Here is a 19,886-nt window from a genome sequence, read left to right as displayed (position 1 = left end):
CACCTTGTGTGTAAAATGCAATCCCCACATGTTGAGTCAATTTTTATATATATTTGTTATATACATTTGAGTGGTCTTTTTGTCTGAAGAATGTATTGAATAAAGTCTTGAAAACACACATATATATGTATGTATGTATGTATATGTGTGTGTGTGTGTGGAGAGAGAGAGAGAGAATGTACATATACATGTATATCTATTTGTCTATCTATCTAACACACACGCACACATGCACGTGCACGTGCTCACACACACACACACACGTGCCATCATTTGGTCTTCAATTCCTTTGTCATGACTTCCCTTGATAGAAGTAGGGGAAATCGGACAGTTGACCTTGTGTAGTGCTTCATTCTCGTCCTCTCTTTTGTTATTTTTCTTATAACAATGGCATATTTGTGAAAGTCAATGGTCAGAGGCGCTCAGCCCAGCAGGTCACTTTTGGCTTGCAAACTGAAAAATTTACAGAAACCGTGCCATAGGGCATATAGATTCCAAAAGCCCTCCAGTTGTGCTCAAGTGGTTGCTCCCCAAGAGGAAAGCAAGAGGCCACCATAGGACGGTGTACTGGGTCTCCAAGTCGCTTCCCTATTTCATTAAAAGAACTTGACACGTGGCTCAACATTAGCTCAAGGTGGGTCAGGTAACTAGCGGAGCCGTAGGAGTTTTCATAACTCACCCACTGAGGAGTCACATTATACACGGCTTGCATGAATGGCACCCAACCAGGTGCAAAAAAAACTTGGAGGGACCAAAGACTAGAGCTTGGATTTGGTATTGGGTTTGACTATTCAAGCAAATCAAGTCCTTTTTAAAGCGCATGATGTTCAAACTTCACTTTTGTGGAAACGCCACCCTTTAGACTAGTTCCTGCAGCCTCATCTTTCACGCAAAAACCCTATTTTTCACTTCTTGCAGAAGCATTATCAGAAGCAGACGCAAATTCAAATCAGCTACAACTATCCTCAGGTAAAATGCTGCTACCAGTTTTACATCTTCGTTACTTCACATTCTTGCCCGATCATGTCGCCGATGAGGCTTCTTTATAGTACCGCTTAGTAACTCACAAGCATGACGCCAATTGAATTTGTCAGTAGGATCGCATTTACTCGAGGGTTCAAACTGCCAAATCTGCGTTCTTCACCTGGTCCAGCAAGCCTTCTCAAACCCGAGAAAGCAACATAAAAAAATGCGGTGTCCTAGTTGGGAGAGCTAATTTTGTGGATCATAAGCTATTTCCAAAGCAATAGGTGAAGAGTTTGTAATGGTACTGCATTTCGTAATTGTGTGAACAAGTGCTCTTTCTTTGATAGTTTGTTGATTCCTTGAGCAGTAACCCCGCTCACTCAGGTGTGTAGCATGTCCAACCCAATCTGTGACTAAATGTCCGTGGCCTCCAATTATTACGTCGAGAAATGTGTTTCAATGCACAGCTCATCCCTATCTCTTACAATCTCCTATGATGAACCGTACGAGAAGAATTAGGAGTGATCCTGGTACGAATTGGTGAAGGGATGCTGCTTTCAACATAAATGGGTGAAAGTCAGGCATCTTTAGTTCTAGAAGCCTAGGCCAACCTGGTAGACGATGCAGAATGCAGAAGGTATGAGGATTGAGATGTACGAATTGGTGAGATGAATGAGTTGTCATAGGATCATCAAGGGATGCTGCTTTCAACCTATATAAATGGGTGAAAGTCAGGCATCTTTATTTCCAGAAGCCTAGGCCAACCTGGTAGACGGTGCAGAATGCAGAAGGCATGAGGATTGAGATGGAATCCATGCTCCGTAATAACAAGACTTGGGATCTTGTGAAAATTGTGCAAGGTCATAGGTACCAAGTTGGTCTTCCGGCTTTCATGAGTGGAGACACAGAGGAGGGGTTGTATGTGGAACAAAGTCCTCAGATTACAGGGAAGAACGTGTGCAGACTTGGAAAGGCACTGTATGGGCTGAAACAGGTTCTTACGGTGTGGGATGCGCACATTGATGATTAGTCCCTCTTCAAGATAGTGTTCAATATGACTATTGCACTTACCGTCTCAGTACTCCAAGGAGATTCTTGAGTCTTACCAGATGGAGGAGTGCAAAGTTGGTAATGTGAGCTTGTCAAGGCGGACAGATCCCCACCGATAGATATCCTAGACTACCGGAGGTTGATTGGCAACCTCATCTACCTGTCCAACACAATAACTGAGATCTGCTTTGTAGGTTGGCTTATTGTGTCAGTTCTCCACCATCTGCTGGCAGGCTGCAGTAAAAGTATTGAGCTACATGAAGGTACTCAGGAGTACCGCATCAAACATAGTGCTAGAGCTACACTGAGTGGTTACTGTGATTCATTTGGGCAGCAGATATAGACTCACAGGTCTACATCAGGCTATTGTTTCATCCTGGCAGGGAGTTGTGTTTCTTGGCTTTGAGGCAGTGTACAGTTGCTTTTTCTTCCACGGAGGCAGAGTACTGAGGTGCTGCATAGGGGCATGCAAAGCATTATGGTTGAGATTGATTTTGGATAACATAACTTCTTTCAGGTTGACCATCCTGAATTGCGACCACCACATTTGCATTGCAATTGCAAAGAATTGATAATGCTTGGACAAAGCACGTTGATTTTCACCAACAAAGGAGTATGCATTGAACATTTTCACTAAGGTGCTCAGTCATGAGACACACGAGTACCTTATGAAGATTCTTGGTATTGGATCTCATAAGATTGGACATTTTAGGGGGGAAGGGGGTGCTTCACCCGCTAGACACTTGGCTAGAACTTAGATGCTCAACATGTAAGGCCCCATTCAGTCATTCTTGAAGACAGAGTCCCATTTGACTATTGCATTTACTGTCTCGGTACTCCAAGGAGATTCTTAGAGTCTTACCAGATGGAGAAGTGCAAAGCAGAGCCTGTCAAGGCAGACAGGTCAGCCACGTGGCAGATCTCCCACTTGGCATGACATGGTTGGCTGATCAAACATGGCATCCTAGAATGGCTATCCCATAATTCATGTTGAAAATGTTGCCAGGCCCAAGCCTATAAAATGGTGGGGGGGTCCTGCTGTCCATGGATTCATTCATGATTGGCAATCAAATAAACATTCATCTCAAGCTCAGCATCTGTGCTCTTGGCCGAAACTTAGCTGAACTCAACTAGGACTTGACTTCTAGCCTAGGAATGACCTTCCTAGTCTGTAGCTTGTGTAGTCCTTCACAAGCCATGGTTTATACTTAAGATGCTAGGTACTTTGATGATTCAGCACATGAATTCCATTGTTTGCATACTGTTCTACACATTTATTACAGTCTACTGTCATTGCTGATTACATAAGTTGTGGAATTAAGATTAAACTAGCATGCTGTAGGCTAGTTTAGCTACATTGGTATCATAGCACTTTCCAGGGCTTTTTGTGGGGTCAATTATATCCTTTTGATTTGAATCTTGGAGCACATCATCTTGAGGCCGGGACCTACCTGCTTGCAAAATTCTGTCGCGGCCAGGTGTCTAGATCTCTTGTGGCAGCCCCTGATTGGACCAGGATTCAAAGTGCTGAGAATTGAACAATCTATATCACTGTGCTCAGCTTGATCCCCTGATCAGAAGCCCTAAAGTATGGTAGTGAAATTTCACAATTTGACCTATGGTTGGGCAGGATTCAGTGGCACTGGCAGAAATCAATTCCTGCAACGATCTGCAACGATCTGGCTATTTATGGCTTCAAAAGCTGATTTGACGGCATACCTTGAGTCGCCTCTGCCCATGGGACACCTGTACCAAGTTTGGTACTGTATCAGTTGTCATTTGCACGTACTTCTGCCTCGAAATTGGTTCCAACAGGTGCATTTTTGATTATCAGAAGTTATGGTTTCCCTTAAATTGGCAGGGTTTGAACGGCAACTTGGACTGCAGAGGTCAAGGAGCACAATTGGAGTAAAACAGGGTCCGTTGTCAGCTCCTGGTTCCTTGCTATTGTGGGCCATGTTCATGTGTAAAACAAATGAAGTTATTAAACATTTTGTAGTATTCTTTTCTGAACCTGACCTGGAATTCTTTACTTTATGCATGTGTCAATCTTTCATTGTTACCTTATGAACTTAGAATTACCAGGAATGCACTATAGCCTCATTGACCTTTTAGTGCTGCTTATGCTTGGGCACTGATGATGACATAAGTGTTGCTTTGCTTGCTAAGTATGTCTTCCTTTTGCTTTTCATAAAAGTTTTTGTTTACCTCTTTTTTCTTCTCTTTCATTTTCTCTTTTATTTTCTTTGTAGATTTTTGATCTTTAGAACAACAAAAATTCTAAATTTGTAGGATTGGACTTATTCTAGTCTTACAAAGGTATATATAAGCTTTTGAGTTGTTCCAGCTAATCTGACCTATTCTATTCCATCTATACCTAATCTGAACATTTGGTTGGGGAATTGAGCTTCAAATTGGGCCAAACTGTGAACTATCCAGACATGTGGCAGTGAATCTGCTGCCCTAATCAGTGATATTTCCTGATTCAGATAGTATTTTCTCACACAGTGGGTCTGTTAGTGCTCTGAATGTCACACAGGCTCCTATACAGTGTTTTGACAGAAGACTTACTGGTCAAACAATGTTCAAATTCTGCAGACAGTGCTTCTATTGAGGATCAGACAAGAAATTCTGTTCAAACAGTGTTTCTGACCTTCCACAGTGTTTGACACTGTTTTTGGCAGTAAATCACTGTTCATTAGAGTTCTAAACAGAGTTTTTTATAGTGAGATTGATTGGCTGCCCATCATGCCTGCAAGGAGGCCTAGTAATCTCAGCAAGAAGCATCAGTTTTGGGGGACCTGGACCCCATTCCAGAGGATGAAGCATTAATGGAGTCAACCAGACTGGGTAATGGCTCCCAATGAGGGAGTCCAAGATGATGGCATGGACGATAATGATGTCCCTGGCAGCAGCAAACAGGGGACTACAGAGAGCACCTCATTTTCTCAAGGCCAGGAGCAGAATAATATTGTTATTTGGATCCTTTATTGCAGGTGCTAAAGGAGATGACAATGGAGATAAGGGCAAATGGACTAATGATGCAGAATTCTTTTGCCACTATGAACAGGAAATTAGATCAGCTCAAAAGGAGCCATGTTCATGAAGGAAAGAGGCCCATGGAGCAAGCCATAGGGGATGACTCAGATTTTGAAACTGAACCATTGCTGAGCCTAATGGAGATCCTCATGGATTCATGTCTTCAGCAAGGAAGGCCCATCATGTTAATGTGGGAACTGATCATAAGAGTAAGGAGTCAACAAGGAGTCATCCGCCCAAGGGTACTAGCCCTGAGGCAGATGTTCTCAGTCAAAGGTTTAATGAATATAAGGCTTTACCAGCTGAGAACTCAGGTCAGTCTTCCCATTTCATCAATACATTCAGACTGTTAGAGCTGCTGAACCTAAGGTGTTCATCAAGACAAGGATGTCAAAGATAAGATTGTTTTATCTAAGTTCAAGGGAGACACTTGTACCCCTAATGAGCCAGTGGAATGGTTGGGTAAGATGGAGGACTATTTTATATTGTACCCCGAGAGTGACTCAAGCAAGGTAAGGTTTGCCGTACTTCACTTGGAGGACAATGCCCATACTTGGTGGAGGCACCTCCAACAAAAGGGAACTCTTGTCCACACTTGAGAGGATTTTAAAGAGCAAATGTTCGAAACTTTTGTATCTCCCTTGGCTAGAGATAAATTGGTATGTGAATGGTATGAACTAACTCAGCAGGGATCAATAAGGAATTATATTAAAAGGTTTTGGAAGCTATCCTTGTTTGCTTTTGAGATTGATGATAGAAGCAGGCTGCTTAGGTTCATTCATGGACTCCATCCAAGTATAGTAGCTAATGTGTCGCTATCACGAGGATGTGAAATTATGGGACTTTTGATTTGCGACTCCTGTAATTTGCGCGTGACTGCTTTGCGTCTCTGGGGTGCGAGGGTCTGGCCATGGGACGGGACTTGGGGAATTAAAATTCCTAAGTGGGTCCTTGGAAATAGTGAATGTGCGCCCAGTTACTAGGCAATTACTTCCTTGGGCCAAAGTGTGCAACATGGGGGCCAAAAGAGTGGTGCAATTGAAAAACTGCTTTTAGGGACCAAAAGAGTGGTGCATTAAAAAAAACACTGCTTTTTGGAGCCTAGGGCCAGTTCCAGGTGATCCAGGGCCTGACAGAGCAAATCGCAATTGATCCAGGAGTTTGTTGCAGGAGGCGATGATTTTTGCCAGGGTGTCTGTTCTAGTTTGCGATTTGCTTTTGGGCTCTTTTGGGCTGTTCCAGGTGCCTGCGATTGGCTCTAGGGCTGTTCCAGGAGTTCTGGACTTGACCACGCTGTTCAGGGTGAACTGCGACTTACTTTTTCAGGCTTTTGGGCTTTGCAGGAGATTTCGACCTGATTTTCTGGAGCTTTGGTATCTTTCCAGGCGTGGCTTCCGGGCTGTGCCAGGGAAGAATCAGCTTTTCTCTGCAGGATCTAGGGTTTTCTAGTCCCGGTGACCAAGCTGTGGATACTGGGTAGAAGAAGGCTTGCTTTTTGCCTACTTTTGCTGTTCTCAGACTGGTTACTGGCTGGTTATTGCGTTTGGGTTGCTTTCCTTGCGAAGAAAGGTTAATTTATGATGTTGGGCAGTAGCCAGGGATGCTATAGATTGAGGCAACCCGCTGGGAAGTGTTTGGTTGTTTGATTGCACCATAGTTCAGCTGTTGAAGGCTTTGTCTTGCAGTTGTTCAGCCATGTTTGGCTGGTTGGGCACTTGGTTGTGCGATTGCAAGAGTGGTTCAGACAGTGGATGCTATTGGGGTCTTTGTTGCATGCTTTGGTTGGCTGAGGATACAGGATTGTCTAGTGATTGGATGTCGTTTACCATTTGAAGTTGAGCAGGGAATTACAGGGTGGGCTGGACGGGGAGTCTGTGGCCATTGGTTTGCATGTGGTGCAGCTTCCCAGAGACCTTTGCAATCAGCCGCTTGGCTTCAAATGAATGTTAAATAAATACCGCAAGGGGCACCAACGTTTGGGACCAATTGGTGTCCTTGTTTCTGAGTAGGAGTGCTCTAGCTCCCCTGTGATTTGTTTGTGGTGCATATTTACTTGTCAATTTACTGTGTATGCTGTAATTAAGTGGATCCTACCTCCCTTTACGTTGTTGAGGCTGGTTTGAGTCGCCCCAAAACCCAAGCACTTTGAGGGAGGCCATGAGGTTGGCTGAGGCAACCCATTAACAATAATAGCCCTCCAATGGTTTCTAAGCAAGAGGAATCTTCTACAATAGCAGCTACTCTCCCTAGGTGTCCTATTGTCTATTGCAGCAAGATAGGGAACACTAAACCCTTTAGGGCTGAGGAGGCCAAGTCCCTAATCAGGCCCAGCCCTAAGGAGGAGTCAATTGACAAGAGGGAGAAGGTGGTGAAGCAAGTCTCTTAGGCCTTGATGGGATGAAAGGAAAAAGAAGAATTTGTGCTATCTTTGTGGGACCCGGGAACATCAGAGTGTGTGCAAAGCCAAATCAGGGGCAAAGTTAGCACGATACTTGAGATGGATGAGGATCTACCCTCTGATAGTCCAGTAGCAGATTCTGAATTCCAAGATTGTGAGAATGATGTCAAGGATAATGATGGGGTTATTCATAGGAACACAAGGGAGTCCTCTTCCCATATGACCCTGGTGGGTCCACTTTATGTGAACTCCACAACTAATTGTGACTACCACTCCATTCTTTCACTGTAAATTCACAGATTGGTGTCACAACTCTGATGGTATGCAATGATGGCTACTGAGCTTGCTGAGAGAGGAATACAGATGCCTACTCATTGGAGATTGGGGTTTAAAACAGCTTTTGGTGTAGTACAAGCATTGGAGTATACACACTCTTATGCTGACCCATCAGTGATTCATGGAGGCTTAAGTGAAGCAATATCCTTTTGGATGAAACACTCATAGCCAAGTGGCAGACTTAAGGACTATTGCAGAGCTTAATACTCATGTTTCAACAAAGGCAGCTGGAACAATAGGGAACACGGGTCTTCAACATGTCTTAAGGGAGCAACTCAACCTCCTGCACTGATATTTGAGGGTGATATCATTTTCCTGTTGCTATCCCAAAAGTGAACTATTTGAAAAGAGTATGGTGGTTGTGACAGTTGCAAACACACTTGCCCTACAATCCCCAGCACTGCCACCATTGCCAGCAAATTCACAACCTGAAGGAGCATTCATATATGAAGAAAGTGTATCTGAGGAGCTTCAAGACAGGGTTTCAACTTGCCTGGCTTCCTTTGGGTGGAGCTGATTATTTTGTAGGGGTCGCCAAGACTCCAAGACCATGGATAAGCAAAGCCAGCACAACCCGAATGTGTTTTGTTGTCAAGTCTAGATAGCCAAGTCAAGGCCAAGCATTCTTCAATCCTGCCTCAAATCTAAGCTCTACAGGGTTTTGTGACAGCTCACAACTGAGTGTTGCATCAGATTACCATGGGATCAATCCAGCCTTTGGTTTAGAAAGTCTCTCAGTTGTCGTCGGCATTAGAAACAGTGTTACTCCTTGATCCTTCAGCTGGACATGAGAGAGTTATTCTATCACATGTAGGGAGCAAATGCCTCATACAGCTGTTGTTACTTCTTGTAATGGATGTTCTACTTTCCACAGTGTATTTTACTGCTTCATACACAACAATCACCATGACCTGCAAACACAGGCAACAGTGTACTAGTGACAGGTCTCCACATGATCTGTGAGACAGGAGAATTGAAGGAACAAGGAGCAGCGGAAGACTGATAGAATAGCCCAAGAGTTCACACACAGTGTGTGTGGTGGGGTGGAATCACAAGCTTCCTAAACTTATGTGCTTCAAATAGATGTGCAGACTCATCAATAGACAATGATCCAGCCAGATATAGAAGCTACCGAAAGAATATATTTCCGTCCAAAACTATGGACATAATACAAAGAGAGATAGATCCAAAGTCCCACTAGAGCGCCTTTGACCTTACCACCACGTACTTCTGCTATATACCGGATATCTGTAGATCCAAAGTCCCACTGGAGCGTATGTAGACTCTCCGTCCTTTGACCTCAGCTCCTTGCTGCCCTGGAAGACAGCCTAGGTCTCAGCCTTACTCTTGAGCGAAGTCTGCAGCAACACTTGCACTCCTTCACCTCCTGGATGTATGCCCCAAGGATGGTGCTTTGCTGCTCCGTTCTGCTCTGCTAGAAGCTGCAGTGGTGGATGATGTTATGAGGACCAAGTGCCTCTTTTTATAGGGGCTGAGCCCCCCAAAACCAACCGACTGAAGGGGGGGAAGTGACCGACTTTCTGCCCCCCCTTCAGCAAAGGGCTGTGGGCAACTCCTCTTGGGCCGTGTGCCCTGTACATTCAAGTGGGGGTCCAGCCCCCCTTGTAGTGTGTGCCAGCTCCCTCCACTCATTCCCATGTATGGGGCTGTGGGCTGGCCTATGTGGCCGACCAGCATTCCTGGCCCTATATAAGGGCAGGGTGCTGCCCACCTCCCTTCCTTGCAACACCTGGCCCATTGTTTGTGCTGCTGCCAGGCCCTATACCTTCGCTTCTTTTCTGCTCTTCCGTCACCTCGTTCCAGGCCAGATCCAAGGCTTGATGCCCCGCCATCTCTCCTGCACATCAGCTCCTTTGATGTACCCTCTGAAGCTCTGGTTTGCTGTGAGGTCTCCTCTTTCTCTCTCTTCTCTGGGCAGATCTTGCCCTAGGTCTCCCTCCCCCATGCTAAATCATAATTGGTTTATGACTTGGAATGCCAAGTGATGGTGGAAGAGATTGCAGCGACTTTGGACTTGCAAGCTCCCTCTTCGCCAACAAGTTCTCTTATGGTAGGTCATGCTTGGAGTTATCCCTTTGTTCAATTCTTGGCACGCTGGCATATTGCTCCTGCTATTTGTCACAGATGTCTAGCTCCCAGGGAGTCCAGGGCTCACCTCTTTTGGCATTGCCCTCAGACTCGAGGCTTCTTGCATTCCCTACAGCAGCTTCTACGGGCACGGTTTCCTGGTGCATGTTTTGGCAAGCATTAGTTATTTGGGATGCACCCTGTTTGATCTTTTCTTTGCATGGTTCGCTATTGGGCACTTTAGACTTATGGAGGATTCAAACTATAGCGTCTTTGGTGATCCATGTATAGCCAAGTTTTCTTTCTTCCGGATGTCTCTGGCGGCAATCAGTCTTTGATTTTCTGCCATGCTTGACATCTGGATTACTCTGTATACTTGTCTTATAATACTATCTTGACATCTGGATTACTCTGTATACTTGTCTTATAATACTATCTTCTGATATTGTATTTGCATGTTCCCATTCTGGGGACTGCACCTTGTGATATAAATACAAATAGACTTCACTATGAAAGTATGTGTGTCTGTGTCCGTGTTTATATATGTGTATGTATAGCCACGTGGCAGCCACAAAACATCCTTCTTAGGGTCGCCTATAGGGAGCCATGTGGGCTGAGGTACTGTACTGGTTGGTAGTACGTCATGTACTGGTCAGTGGTACAGCAGCAGGTAGAGTCTGCAGAGTCCGTAAGCAGCTGTGCAGGCCGGACAACAGGAGCTACATAGTCTGCAGGGTTGGCAGTCTGAAGCAGGCTTGGGCCAGTGGCAGCCTGCCATGTGGCATAGGTGTCTAGCAGACAGGAGCCTACAGCAGGTACCTGTATAATGGGCAGGAGCCTGTTTGGTTGGCTGGAACAGCCATAGACCGGGTCAACTTGCAGTCCGCCAGGTTGGCCGGTCCGCCAGTCTGGTCGGCCGGATCAGTGTGCTAGTCAGTCAGATCAAAGGGGCTAGGGCCTATAAAATGGCCGCCTTGGGGGGACATTCACTAGTTCAGATGCAAGAGAATTGGGCCTTCCATGAGCTCACACAGAGGCAGATCTACCCCGTGTAGCAGAGCCATAGTGTGGAGCAAGGAGGGTGATAAGCAGGAGGACTCACCTAGAGAGCTACTGAAGCCAGTGTGAGGCATTTGGTGATCTAGGAGAAGTCTACGGTAGGAGGTTCAGCAAATAGAACCTGAGTTTGTGTTTTTGCTGCAGGTGTTGGTAAAGATTTGACAGATTTTGTACGTGGTTTTGACAATTATATGTAAGATATTTTGGCTGTACAAGAGTGTGTATTTTTCTCTATATCAGAAGTGTTCTTTTTTTATACATAGATGCACATGGACTGAGTTGGTATCTGAAGTGACGTTGTGATCTCTTCCCTATCTCTATTCCGCTACGCATGCGTTGATTGTAGCAAGCGGCTCTTTTCTCTGACACAAGATTCTTCTGTTGGTTCTTATTTCTTTTGTTGCTTGGGAGTCTAGCTAGGTAATCGAGGTGTTAGGGTACAAACCTAGTTTCTTCAACAGCATCGTCCCTTAAACCACACTCCTTGCAAAAGTTTTGTGGCTTGATGGGTCCTTTTAGTATGGGCAATACATTACAGGCTTCTTCCGCATTAGGCCTTTTCACCTGGCAAGCTTGGTCTCTATCCATAGCTCTGACCACCAGCGAGAAAGACACCACCCATTCTTGAGTGATTTGGACTCTCAAAGGTGTACCTTGATCTAGAAAACTCATTTCTTTTTCGTCTTGAACTTCAGACTTGTATTTTAGGACTTTTTCTGTTATGTGTAGCATATACATTTTTTGCCCTATTGAAAGAGTATGTAAGGGATAACCTAATGTTTCTGGTATGTGTAAACCGCTGCTTTTTCTAGGGTCTACATTTAAGCTTTGTATGCTGTTCTAGCTTGTTTGATGTCTTTTGGTTTTTATCAGATCATACGCTTGGTGCAACCTTTGTTATGTGAAAAATCTAAGGTTAGATTTGGGGGTGGCCAAAGAGGCTATGTGATGAGAGCGAGTCCTGTCAGCATCACACACGAAGAATGAAGAGATATGTTTATATAAACGATCAAGACCTTTTTCAAGATGCCTTCTGCAATAATAAAGTGTCGAATACAAAGTACACGATTTTCAACTTTCTCCCCAAAAACCTATGGGAGCAGTTCAGGTCTGTTATACTATCTAGCCACTTCTCATGGTCGAATTATTAGTTTTTTTTGGGGGTTTCCTTGCTTCTCTTTTAATTTTTTTTAAAACATGCTTCTTTGACTGCTACTATGGAACCTATTGTAAAAGGTAGAAGTGGTGCTAATCTTATGTTTTTGTGAGTGGTGACTGATCTTGGCGAGAAAATTTGGGAAATCACTAGTGTTGCTTAGTAAGGGGAAAGTTTGTTGTTTTAACAGTTGAGTGGCACTTTGTCTTAAGTGCTGTTGATGCTACAGCCTTCAAAATTGGTTTTTGCCTCTTGTTCCAATTATTTTCAAGAGTTCTAAGGACATCCTTGTGTAATACCATTTACATTTACATTGTTACAATGAAGTAAAAAGGTGTCAGGGCAGTAAGTTGAGTTGCAGCAGGTGAGTATGGAAGTTGTGCTACAGCTAAGCGACGAAGTTTTCACTCATAGCCCATTCTATACCCTAGCATTAGTATAATGCACAATGGTGTTTTGAATGTTCTAATGTGGTTGTATGATCATTTTGCAAACGTTTGGTACTAAACTTCTTTTTGTATATTACAGTCGATTTATGAACAAGTACTTCTTACTTATAGCTTGCCTACAACTTTGGCCGCGTATCACTCCTGTCAACCCAGCGAGCACATGGGGACCACTGGTTTTCATATTTGCAGTCTCAGCTTCAAAAGAGGCATGGGATGATTACAACAGATACTTACTAGACAAACAGGCTAATGAGAAAAAAATTTGGGTTGTGCGAAAGGGAATTAAGACACAGGTATTCAAATTGTATGCTGCTGTTGTAAATTTCTGGTCTTCCAACGCCAATACAAGACTGAATATTTAACAAAGTAGGTTCTGGCTTGTGTTGTCTTTCTTCTAAGTAAAATGTCTACTCTCTATTGTGGCTTTGTTGCAGATATGTGCTCAAGCAATCCATGTTGGGGACATTGTATGGCTTCGTGAGAATGAAGAAGTGCCTTGTGACTTGGTCCTACTTGGCACATCAGAACCTCAGGGCATTTGCTATGTGGAAGTAGGGGCTTAACTTTTCTTATTATTCTTCAAATTATAAGAAAGTGATCTTCAATGTATTTAAATGAGTTGTGATGTCAGTTTGTATGAATTATGCACAGTTTCTAAGTGCTGACATAAAATTTTAGTTGGGACAGATGCATAACAGAAAATCTAAGGGTATAGTCTTGCTCCACCCCCACTTGGATCTAACCCTAAACACAGTCCAAACTTAGTCAACAAACAAAATAAAGATCAGTAAGTGACATCACCTCCCAGCCACCCCAAGCACATGGGTTACAGTTCAGACTCCCACAAGGCTATGCCCAAAACTCTAGCGTCCCATACCATCAGAGCCCTCCACAAGGAACCTTCAGCATAGTATCTCTTGATGTGCCATGTAGAAGGCACGAATCTAGGCTTAAGATCCATATTAGCCCATCCAATGGTGTGTACACACTAAATATAAACACAATAGCCTTGGCCACTCTTTTATAGAAGAACATACCACTTTATAGGAAGCGTCTTGGCTAAATATAGCCAATTGGCCTTTTGCTAATGTTCTAAGTCGGCTAAATATAACCAGTTGGCCTTTTGCTAATGTTCTAAGTCCTCTGGTCCCACATTATCCTGCTTCCCTTAATCCCAATTCTCCCTTACCCTGCTGGATTAATCCGAGGATTAGCATCCAGGTACATAATATATTCCCCTCTTTAAGCAGTTACTCTTAAACAAAATTGGGAAAGTTCTTTTGCAAACTGGCAATCGACTCCCAAGTTGAGTCCTCCTCAGACCTATTCTTCCTTTTTAACTTTGAACTTTGGAATTAACTTATTCATAAGTTTCCTGTTCTTAAAATCGATAACTCTTTCAGGTTCATGTGGAACATAGGTTAAATCCTCAACTTCCACAAGCTCTTAATATGGGCGTCTTCAGCCTTTAACGCCTGTTTCAATGTACTTTGAAAAAAAAAACATGAAAAAGACTTGTATTAAGTATGAATAGAACCCACAATAGGAAGCTCAAGGCGGAAAGACATCATGAGAATAGAATACCCTAAACGGGACAAAATAAAGCTCCTTAGAGCGAAAAAAAAAAAAACCCAAGGCTGAGGCTGAAAGTGCCATCTTAACCTTGCTATGGTCTTCGAGAAAAGCCACTCCATTCCCAAAGGAAAATAGCCCTTCTAGTGGAGGCTGCTTGGGAGGACCCCTGCATGCTCACTCAAAGGGCCATAAGCGTGTGTATTGTATTTGACCAAATACTGACCATAGTGTGAGAAGGGTGGACTTGAGATCTATCCAGGCCTCTGTACATCTGGCTCTCCAAATATGCTACATTGAAATATTTATCTCCTGTGGAGAATCCACAGAAGATGCAAGGGCCTGAAGGGGACATCATCTAGAGAGCAAGACTCCATGAAGTGTTGATGAATCGAAAGAGCCCAAGAAGATTCGTGTTTCTTATAAAAGACCTGAGGTCCCGAAAGAGAGAGCTAAGCCATTGAGCCCTAGGTCATATATAGATACACAAAATCGTAGCAATACCCTTCTAGATGGTCTTTGGATGACTACAAACCTGTAGGCAATGCTGAATAGACTCCTCAGCAAAAAGGCATCGAGGACGAGTATATTCAGCCTCAAATTTGGATCTCCACATGTTCAATGTAATTCCTCGATGAATAAAAAAGAGTGATTTTTCTATTCTTGATGGATTTCCAAAGCCTCTTCCAAAAAAATATCCATAAGTCAATAGAGGAGCTCTAGAGGGCCTCTAGCCTTTACACACAATGCGGAGATGCTTGACATGCTCGTCCAGTGAATGACTGTATACCATATATCGTCAAAGAATACCGCTACAAATTGCCCCAGATATTCATGAAAGACATCGTTCATGATCTAGTGGAAGCTTGCAAGCGCATATGTGAGTCCAAAAGGGAGTACTACGGACTTATAATGGCCACATGTAGTTCTGAATCTCGTCTTATAGATGTCATCCTCAGCTATGCATATCTGGTGCTAGCTAGTAAGAAGGTCAATCTTCATAAAATAGGCATCTCCCTGCAGCCTATCAATTCCAAGGAAGGGGATGTCAGTTCTTGATTGTAACTTTGTTCAACTTTTATAGTTTACACACATTCTTCAACTTCCATCCTTGTGGTTCAACAACACCAGATCACCCCAGGGAGATTTACTTTTCCTAATTTGCTCCAAGCATAGATATTCCGATAACTGTAGAGATATCTCATCTTTTTCCATTTGAATCCAGCTTGAAAGGGGCCATGCTTACAGGCTAAGCTTTTGGAAATAACTCTATCTGATGATCTACCATCCTAACAGGTGGCAAACCAAGCGGTAACTCGGATGGAAATACATCTTCATTCACATTATTAGCTTCAGATAATACACCAATATTAGTTTCAAAAGATAGTTTGTTTGAGTATGCTTGTGCTTTCTAAGTTAGAAATGTATTTTGGACTCTTTGTAGGAAACGATACATAAGTGTAAAGGACCATTTAGCTTTTTATGTTTTAAATAAGAGTGAGAGTGAGAGTGAGAATGAGAGAGAGAGAGAGAGAGAGAGAGAGAGAGAGAGAGAGAGAGAGATTCCAGATTTTTGGAAGATTTTGTTTCTTGACTTGCTTGTTTATTTTTGCTTAGTCACCTGCTTCCTTTCTTCTTTATTTCTTGTTTTCTTTCTCTTTTGTTTATTTGACGTATTTTAGTAAGCATTGGGTTTGCCCAAGAGACTCCGCGGGTCTTTAGAAACCCATTATAGCTTCTTATGCTTGGGCACTGATGACGACATAAGTGTTGCTTTGCTTGCTAAGTATGCCTTCCTTTTGTTTTTCATAAAAGTTTTTGTTTACGTCTTTTTTCTCTTTATTTTCTCTTTTATTTTTTGTGTAGATTTTTGATCTTTAGAACAACAAAAAATCTAAATTTGTATGATTGGACTTATTCTAGTCTTACAAAGGTATATTTTTCTATCACCTTAGCGGACATGCAAATTCTTTGAATTTTCGTCCAAGTGGTGATCAGCTGTTCAACTACATCGTTTTATCTTATGCGGGTACAGAAGCCCCAACAGCTTAACTTATTCTCATTTATTCTTATTATTATTTAATCCTTTTGTTTTTGTTTAATAATTTAATTTTAATTTTATTATTTAATCCTTTTGTTTTTGTTTAATAATTTAATTTTAATTTTATTTTTAATTTTCTCTCTCTTTCTCTCTCTCTCAATTTTAATTAAAAAAAAATTTATTTCTTTAAAAAGTGTGCTTTTGCGTCTTGTTTTAGTTGCTCTCCTTGGTTTATTTCATTGTATGACCGCTATATTTTTTATTTTATTTTTTAAATTATTGGTAACTTTCCTTTTCTCTTTCTCTTTCTTTGGTGCTTCTAGGTTGATTAAGCTCTTACAGTGGCCTTGGGGCCCTGGCTAACCCTAACTGTAATCGCTAGTTTGGGGGTATATTGGCTTAGCGATACATGCTAAGATGAATTTGCCTTTTGGAAACCAATAGGGCGATCTCCCGGGATGTTGTCTGGCTCCTGTGACATTCCCTTGTAGTAGTAGGGGAGGAGTTACCTTGGGACGAGTAATGACTGTGCAAGCAAGCCCCCCCCTAAATACTAGTCTCGCTCCTGCTAGAATTAGGGGATATAGCAAGGGAGAAACTGCCTTGGGATGGGCAGGGAGAGTGCAAGCAAGTTTCCCAATGTTGGATCGTTTGACCTCACCGAACAACATCGGAAATACTAGTGATGGTCTTGTCTCTTTGGTAGGTGATTTAGTTAGGTCTAGCTCGGTAAATCAAAACAAAAAAGTTAGAAGAAACATATATAGAGAAAGGTTTAACTTTTTAGCTAGATCAAACATGAATAATCTTCATGATTTTGGGGAAGGTAACATTAACTAGTCTAACTTTAAGGCTTTATTAGTTAGCACTCATTATACTAATAATAACATAAGAATTCTTAATAAACTAAGACGTCTTAGAAACAAGCATCTCAAGAGCCTTCAAAATCTTCGATCCTTAGAGAACCTTGTTGTTGTAAAAGTAAGAGATTCCAAAGCTTTATTGATGCTGATTTAGGACATGTAGTCACAGCTGATACCTCAATTTTGCTTTCTAGTAACTTAAGAGACCTTTTCATGAAAGGCACGAAATTTCGATTGTACTCTTTTAAAGAGTCTTGCCTTTTAAAAGCTATCGATAATTTTTGAAAGATTTTGTTTCTTGACTTGCTTGTTTATTTTTGCTTAGTCACGTGCTTCCTTTCTTCTTCCTTTCTTGTTTTCTTTCTCCTTTGTTTATTTGACGTATTTTAGTAAGCACTGGGTTTGCCCAAGAGACTCCGCGGGTCTTTAGAAACCCAGTATAGCTGCTTATGCTTGGGCACTGATGACGACATAAGTGTTGCTTTGCTTGCTAAGTATGTCTTCCTTTTGTTTTTCATAAAAGTTTTTGTTTACCTATTTTTTCTTCTACACTTCATACTTAGAAGTTGCCCCCATATTTCTTACTTCCACAGAGTTTACAAGAGGGCAGAGTGGGGCATCAAAAATCGCCTTGGAATGGTAGACATTTGGAGCACGATCGTTCACACGCTCAAGGGTCAGTGGGATCAGATTCAGGGGGAGTCCTGGGCAGGGAAGGAAAAGAGACGGCGCTTCCTTCGCGACTGGGACCACCGGGAGTTGTTCTTCCAGCACTCTGCTCAGAGTCTTCAGTGGCATTACGCCCCCCCACCGTCGCTGTTTGTCCACTCTCCGATGATTATGCCCTGAGAGGCTTGTAATTAGCATTTTGACTCCTCGGGCTGTATCCATTCTATGATTGCAGCCCGCTGGCCTTTAGGCCTTCTTGTACTCTCGCTTTCAAGTAATATAACTAGCACTACTTTTTGCGCAAAAAAAAAAAAAGTCGCCTTGGAATACATAGGGTACTCCCCCTTTGATCCCAGGCCCCCCCTAACCCTACTCGATTAAGTCCAAGTTAGTCCTGTTATTTAAACAGCATCAATTTTAGTTGCAGTATTTTGATTCTGATGTGCTTGTTGGTTGGCAACATGGATGGTTCTGTAGGATTGAAATAGGAAAAAAAGGATGCTGGTGTGCAGCTGAATGGAATTGTGATGGAGCTGTAGCAGAATTAATTGGAGTGTTTCGCAATGAGCTACTCTAAGTCTTTGTGGGTGATATGTAGCATGGCCTAGGCCCTGAGGAAGGCCATGTTATGTCTCTTAAGGATGCAGGCAGGGTTTTAAACAAAGAGTAGGCAAACATATCTGGATAGCTATTGTGATAGTGAGACTGTTATCAGCTATGGCTGTCTTAGTTGTTCCTCTTTGGACAATGTCTTTGGACTTAGGGTGCACCATGACCTCGCCCTCATGGGTGAGTGGCTATGGTATTGGTCACAACTCCTTGCTATGTTCCCGCCTCGATATGGTCTAGAACCCGAGATCGGGAGTAACTTGATGTATGGAGCCTGTGGTGGGAGGTAACAATGACTCGTAGATCTTTTACTTGGAGTCTATCCTATTCAAGGGAATGGCTATGGTATGAGCCACACAAGGGTGGTTGCAAGCGTTGATTCAGTGTAGGAGAAGGGAGTTACTGTCTACCCAACTCGACATGATTGAGGTAGATTTGCAAGATTCAGTGTAGGAGAAGGGAGTTAAACTCTCTGCTGAAAGTAACCTGGGAGCTTGTCCTCCATACGTTGTTCGGTGCCCACAGACTTAGCCTTGGACAGACAAGTCCTTGTCTCTATTTTCAAGACCAAACCCTCTCCTTATGGCTGGCCATCGCTTTCACTTTAACTCAGCTTTGTCCCACACCTGGCCCCACACTTGCAGCCCCTTTTTAAAAATGACCAAGTTTGAGGTGCATTCTCATTACTAAGCTGATCGTTGTCGAAGTTAGTTTGAGCATTTTAAGTCTTACAATTTGCCCAGGTCTACATGCAGGTGCCAAGTTCCAACCACATGTTACACAAGTGTCAAGTTGCATTTATTTATTTTTTTCCAAGAAAGAGACTTCTATTAAGTAAGAGAAAAAACCCGCGAGAGCAAGCTCAAAGCATAATACATCATGAAATCATGAGGATAAATAAAACGTGGAAAACAACCAAGGCTGAGGCTGAAAGTGCCACCTCAACCCTGAAGTAGTCTCAGAGAAGAAAGGAGAATCCTTCCATTCCTTGAAGAAAGAAGCCCTCCTAGCTGAGGCTGCATGGGAAGTTGCATTTATTTGTATGCTAACTAGGCAAAAATTAGGTGAGTTCACAAGACATTCGGCAATTCTGGTAAGTATCTAGCTACTATTTCCATTTCTTTATGGCTACTAGTCACAAGTAGGAGAGTGCTGTAGCTAGGCGTTGTTAGACGAGAGTTATTTGCTGCAGCCGACTCCCATCCAGCGGCAGAAGAGAACACCAACTAACTACGTGTGCATGTATGTATAGAAAGTACAATTCAGAACTGTAAAAAGAACACTCAGATATACAGCCAAACAATATGTATGGATGTTACGAACCAAGTAAACTGCCAATATATGTACGGTCACCTACAACATACTGTCGCTGAGGTAGGGTACCAATATCAGATCCGTATGCTGTTTGTATTGAGGTAGACTCCTCTTGATGACCATGTTAGGCTTAGTAGCTAAAACACTAGTACAAAGTCTATGAGCCTATGGAGAGGACTGAAGATGTGGTGTGACGTTACTCTGGTGGTGCCCTCAATGCTGGTGGAGGAATGAAGTCTGCGAGGGGCTCCTGTGATGTATGGGGCTGCTTTGGCAT

General features: G+C 42.8%; 1 protein-coding gene across 4 annotated transcripts in view; it reads left to right on the top strand.

Moving 5' to 3' along the window:
- The first annotated feature begins 817 nt into the window (after window positions 1–817).
- The window catches only part of ALA2 (aminophospholipid ATPase 2), a 127,508-nt gene continuing 108,439 nt past the window's right edge, over window positions 818–19,886 (top strand). For 2 of the 4 annotated variants that reach the window (XM_087390379.1, XM_087390375.1), the window contains exons 1-5: window positions 818–969; window positions 1,095–1,250; window positions 11,810–12,044; window positions 12,621–12,834; window positions 12,976–13,092. In XM_087390379.1, coding sequence (XP_087246505.1) covers window positions 11,920–12,044; window positions 12,621–12,834; window positions 12,976–13,092 — 456 coding nt within the window. In that variant the 5' untranslated portion in view covers window positions 818–969; window positions 1,095–1,250; window positions 11,810–11,919. The remainder of the gene's footprint in view (window positions 970–1,094; window positions 1,251–11,809; window positions 12,045–12,620; window positions 12,835–12,975; window positions 13,093–19,886) is intronic. The other 2 variants (XM_087390378.1, XM_087390376.1) reach the window with 2 other exon arrangements.

The sequence above is a fragment of the Dipteris shenzhenensis genome, chromosome 19 (genome assembly GCF_047967505.1).
Source record: "Dipteris shenzhenensis isolate YYH24624 ecotype China chromosome 19, Dip_SZ_1.0, whole genome shotgun sequence".
NCBI classification, from domain to species: domain Eukaryota; kingdom Viridiplantae; phylum Streptophyta; class Polypodiopsida; order Gleicheniales; family Dipteridaceae; genus Dipteris; species Dipteris shenzhenensis.
The sequence above is the reverse complement of the archived record's forward strand: the minus strand, read 5'-3'. Positions and strand labels throughout refer to the sequence as shown.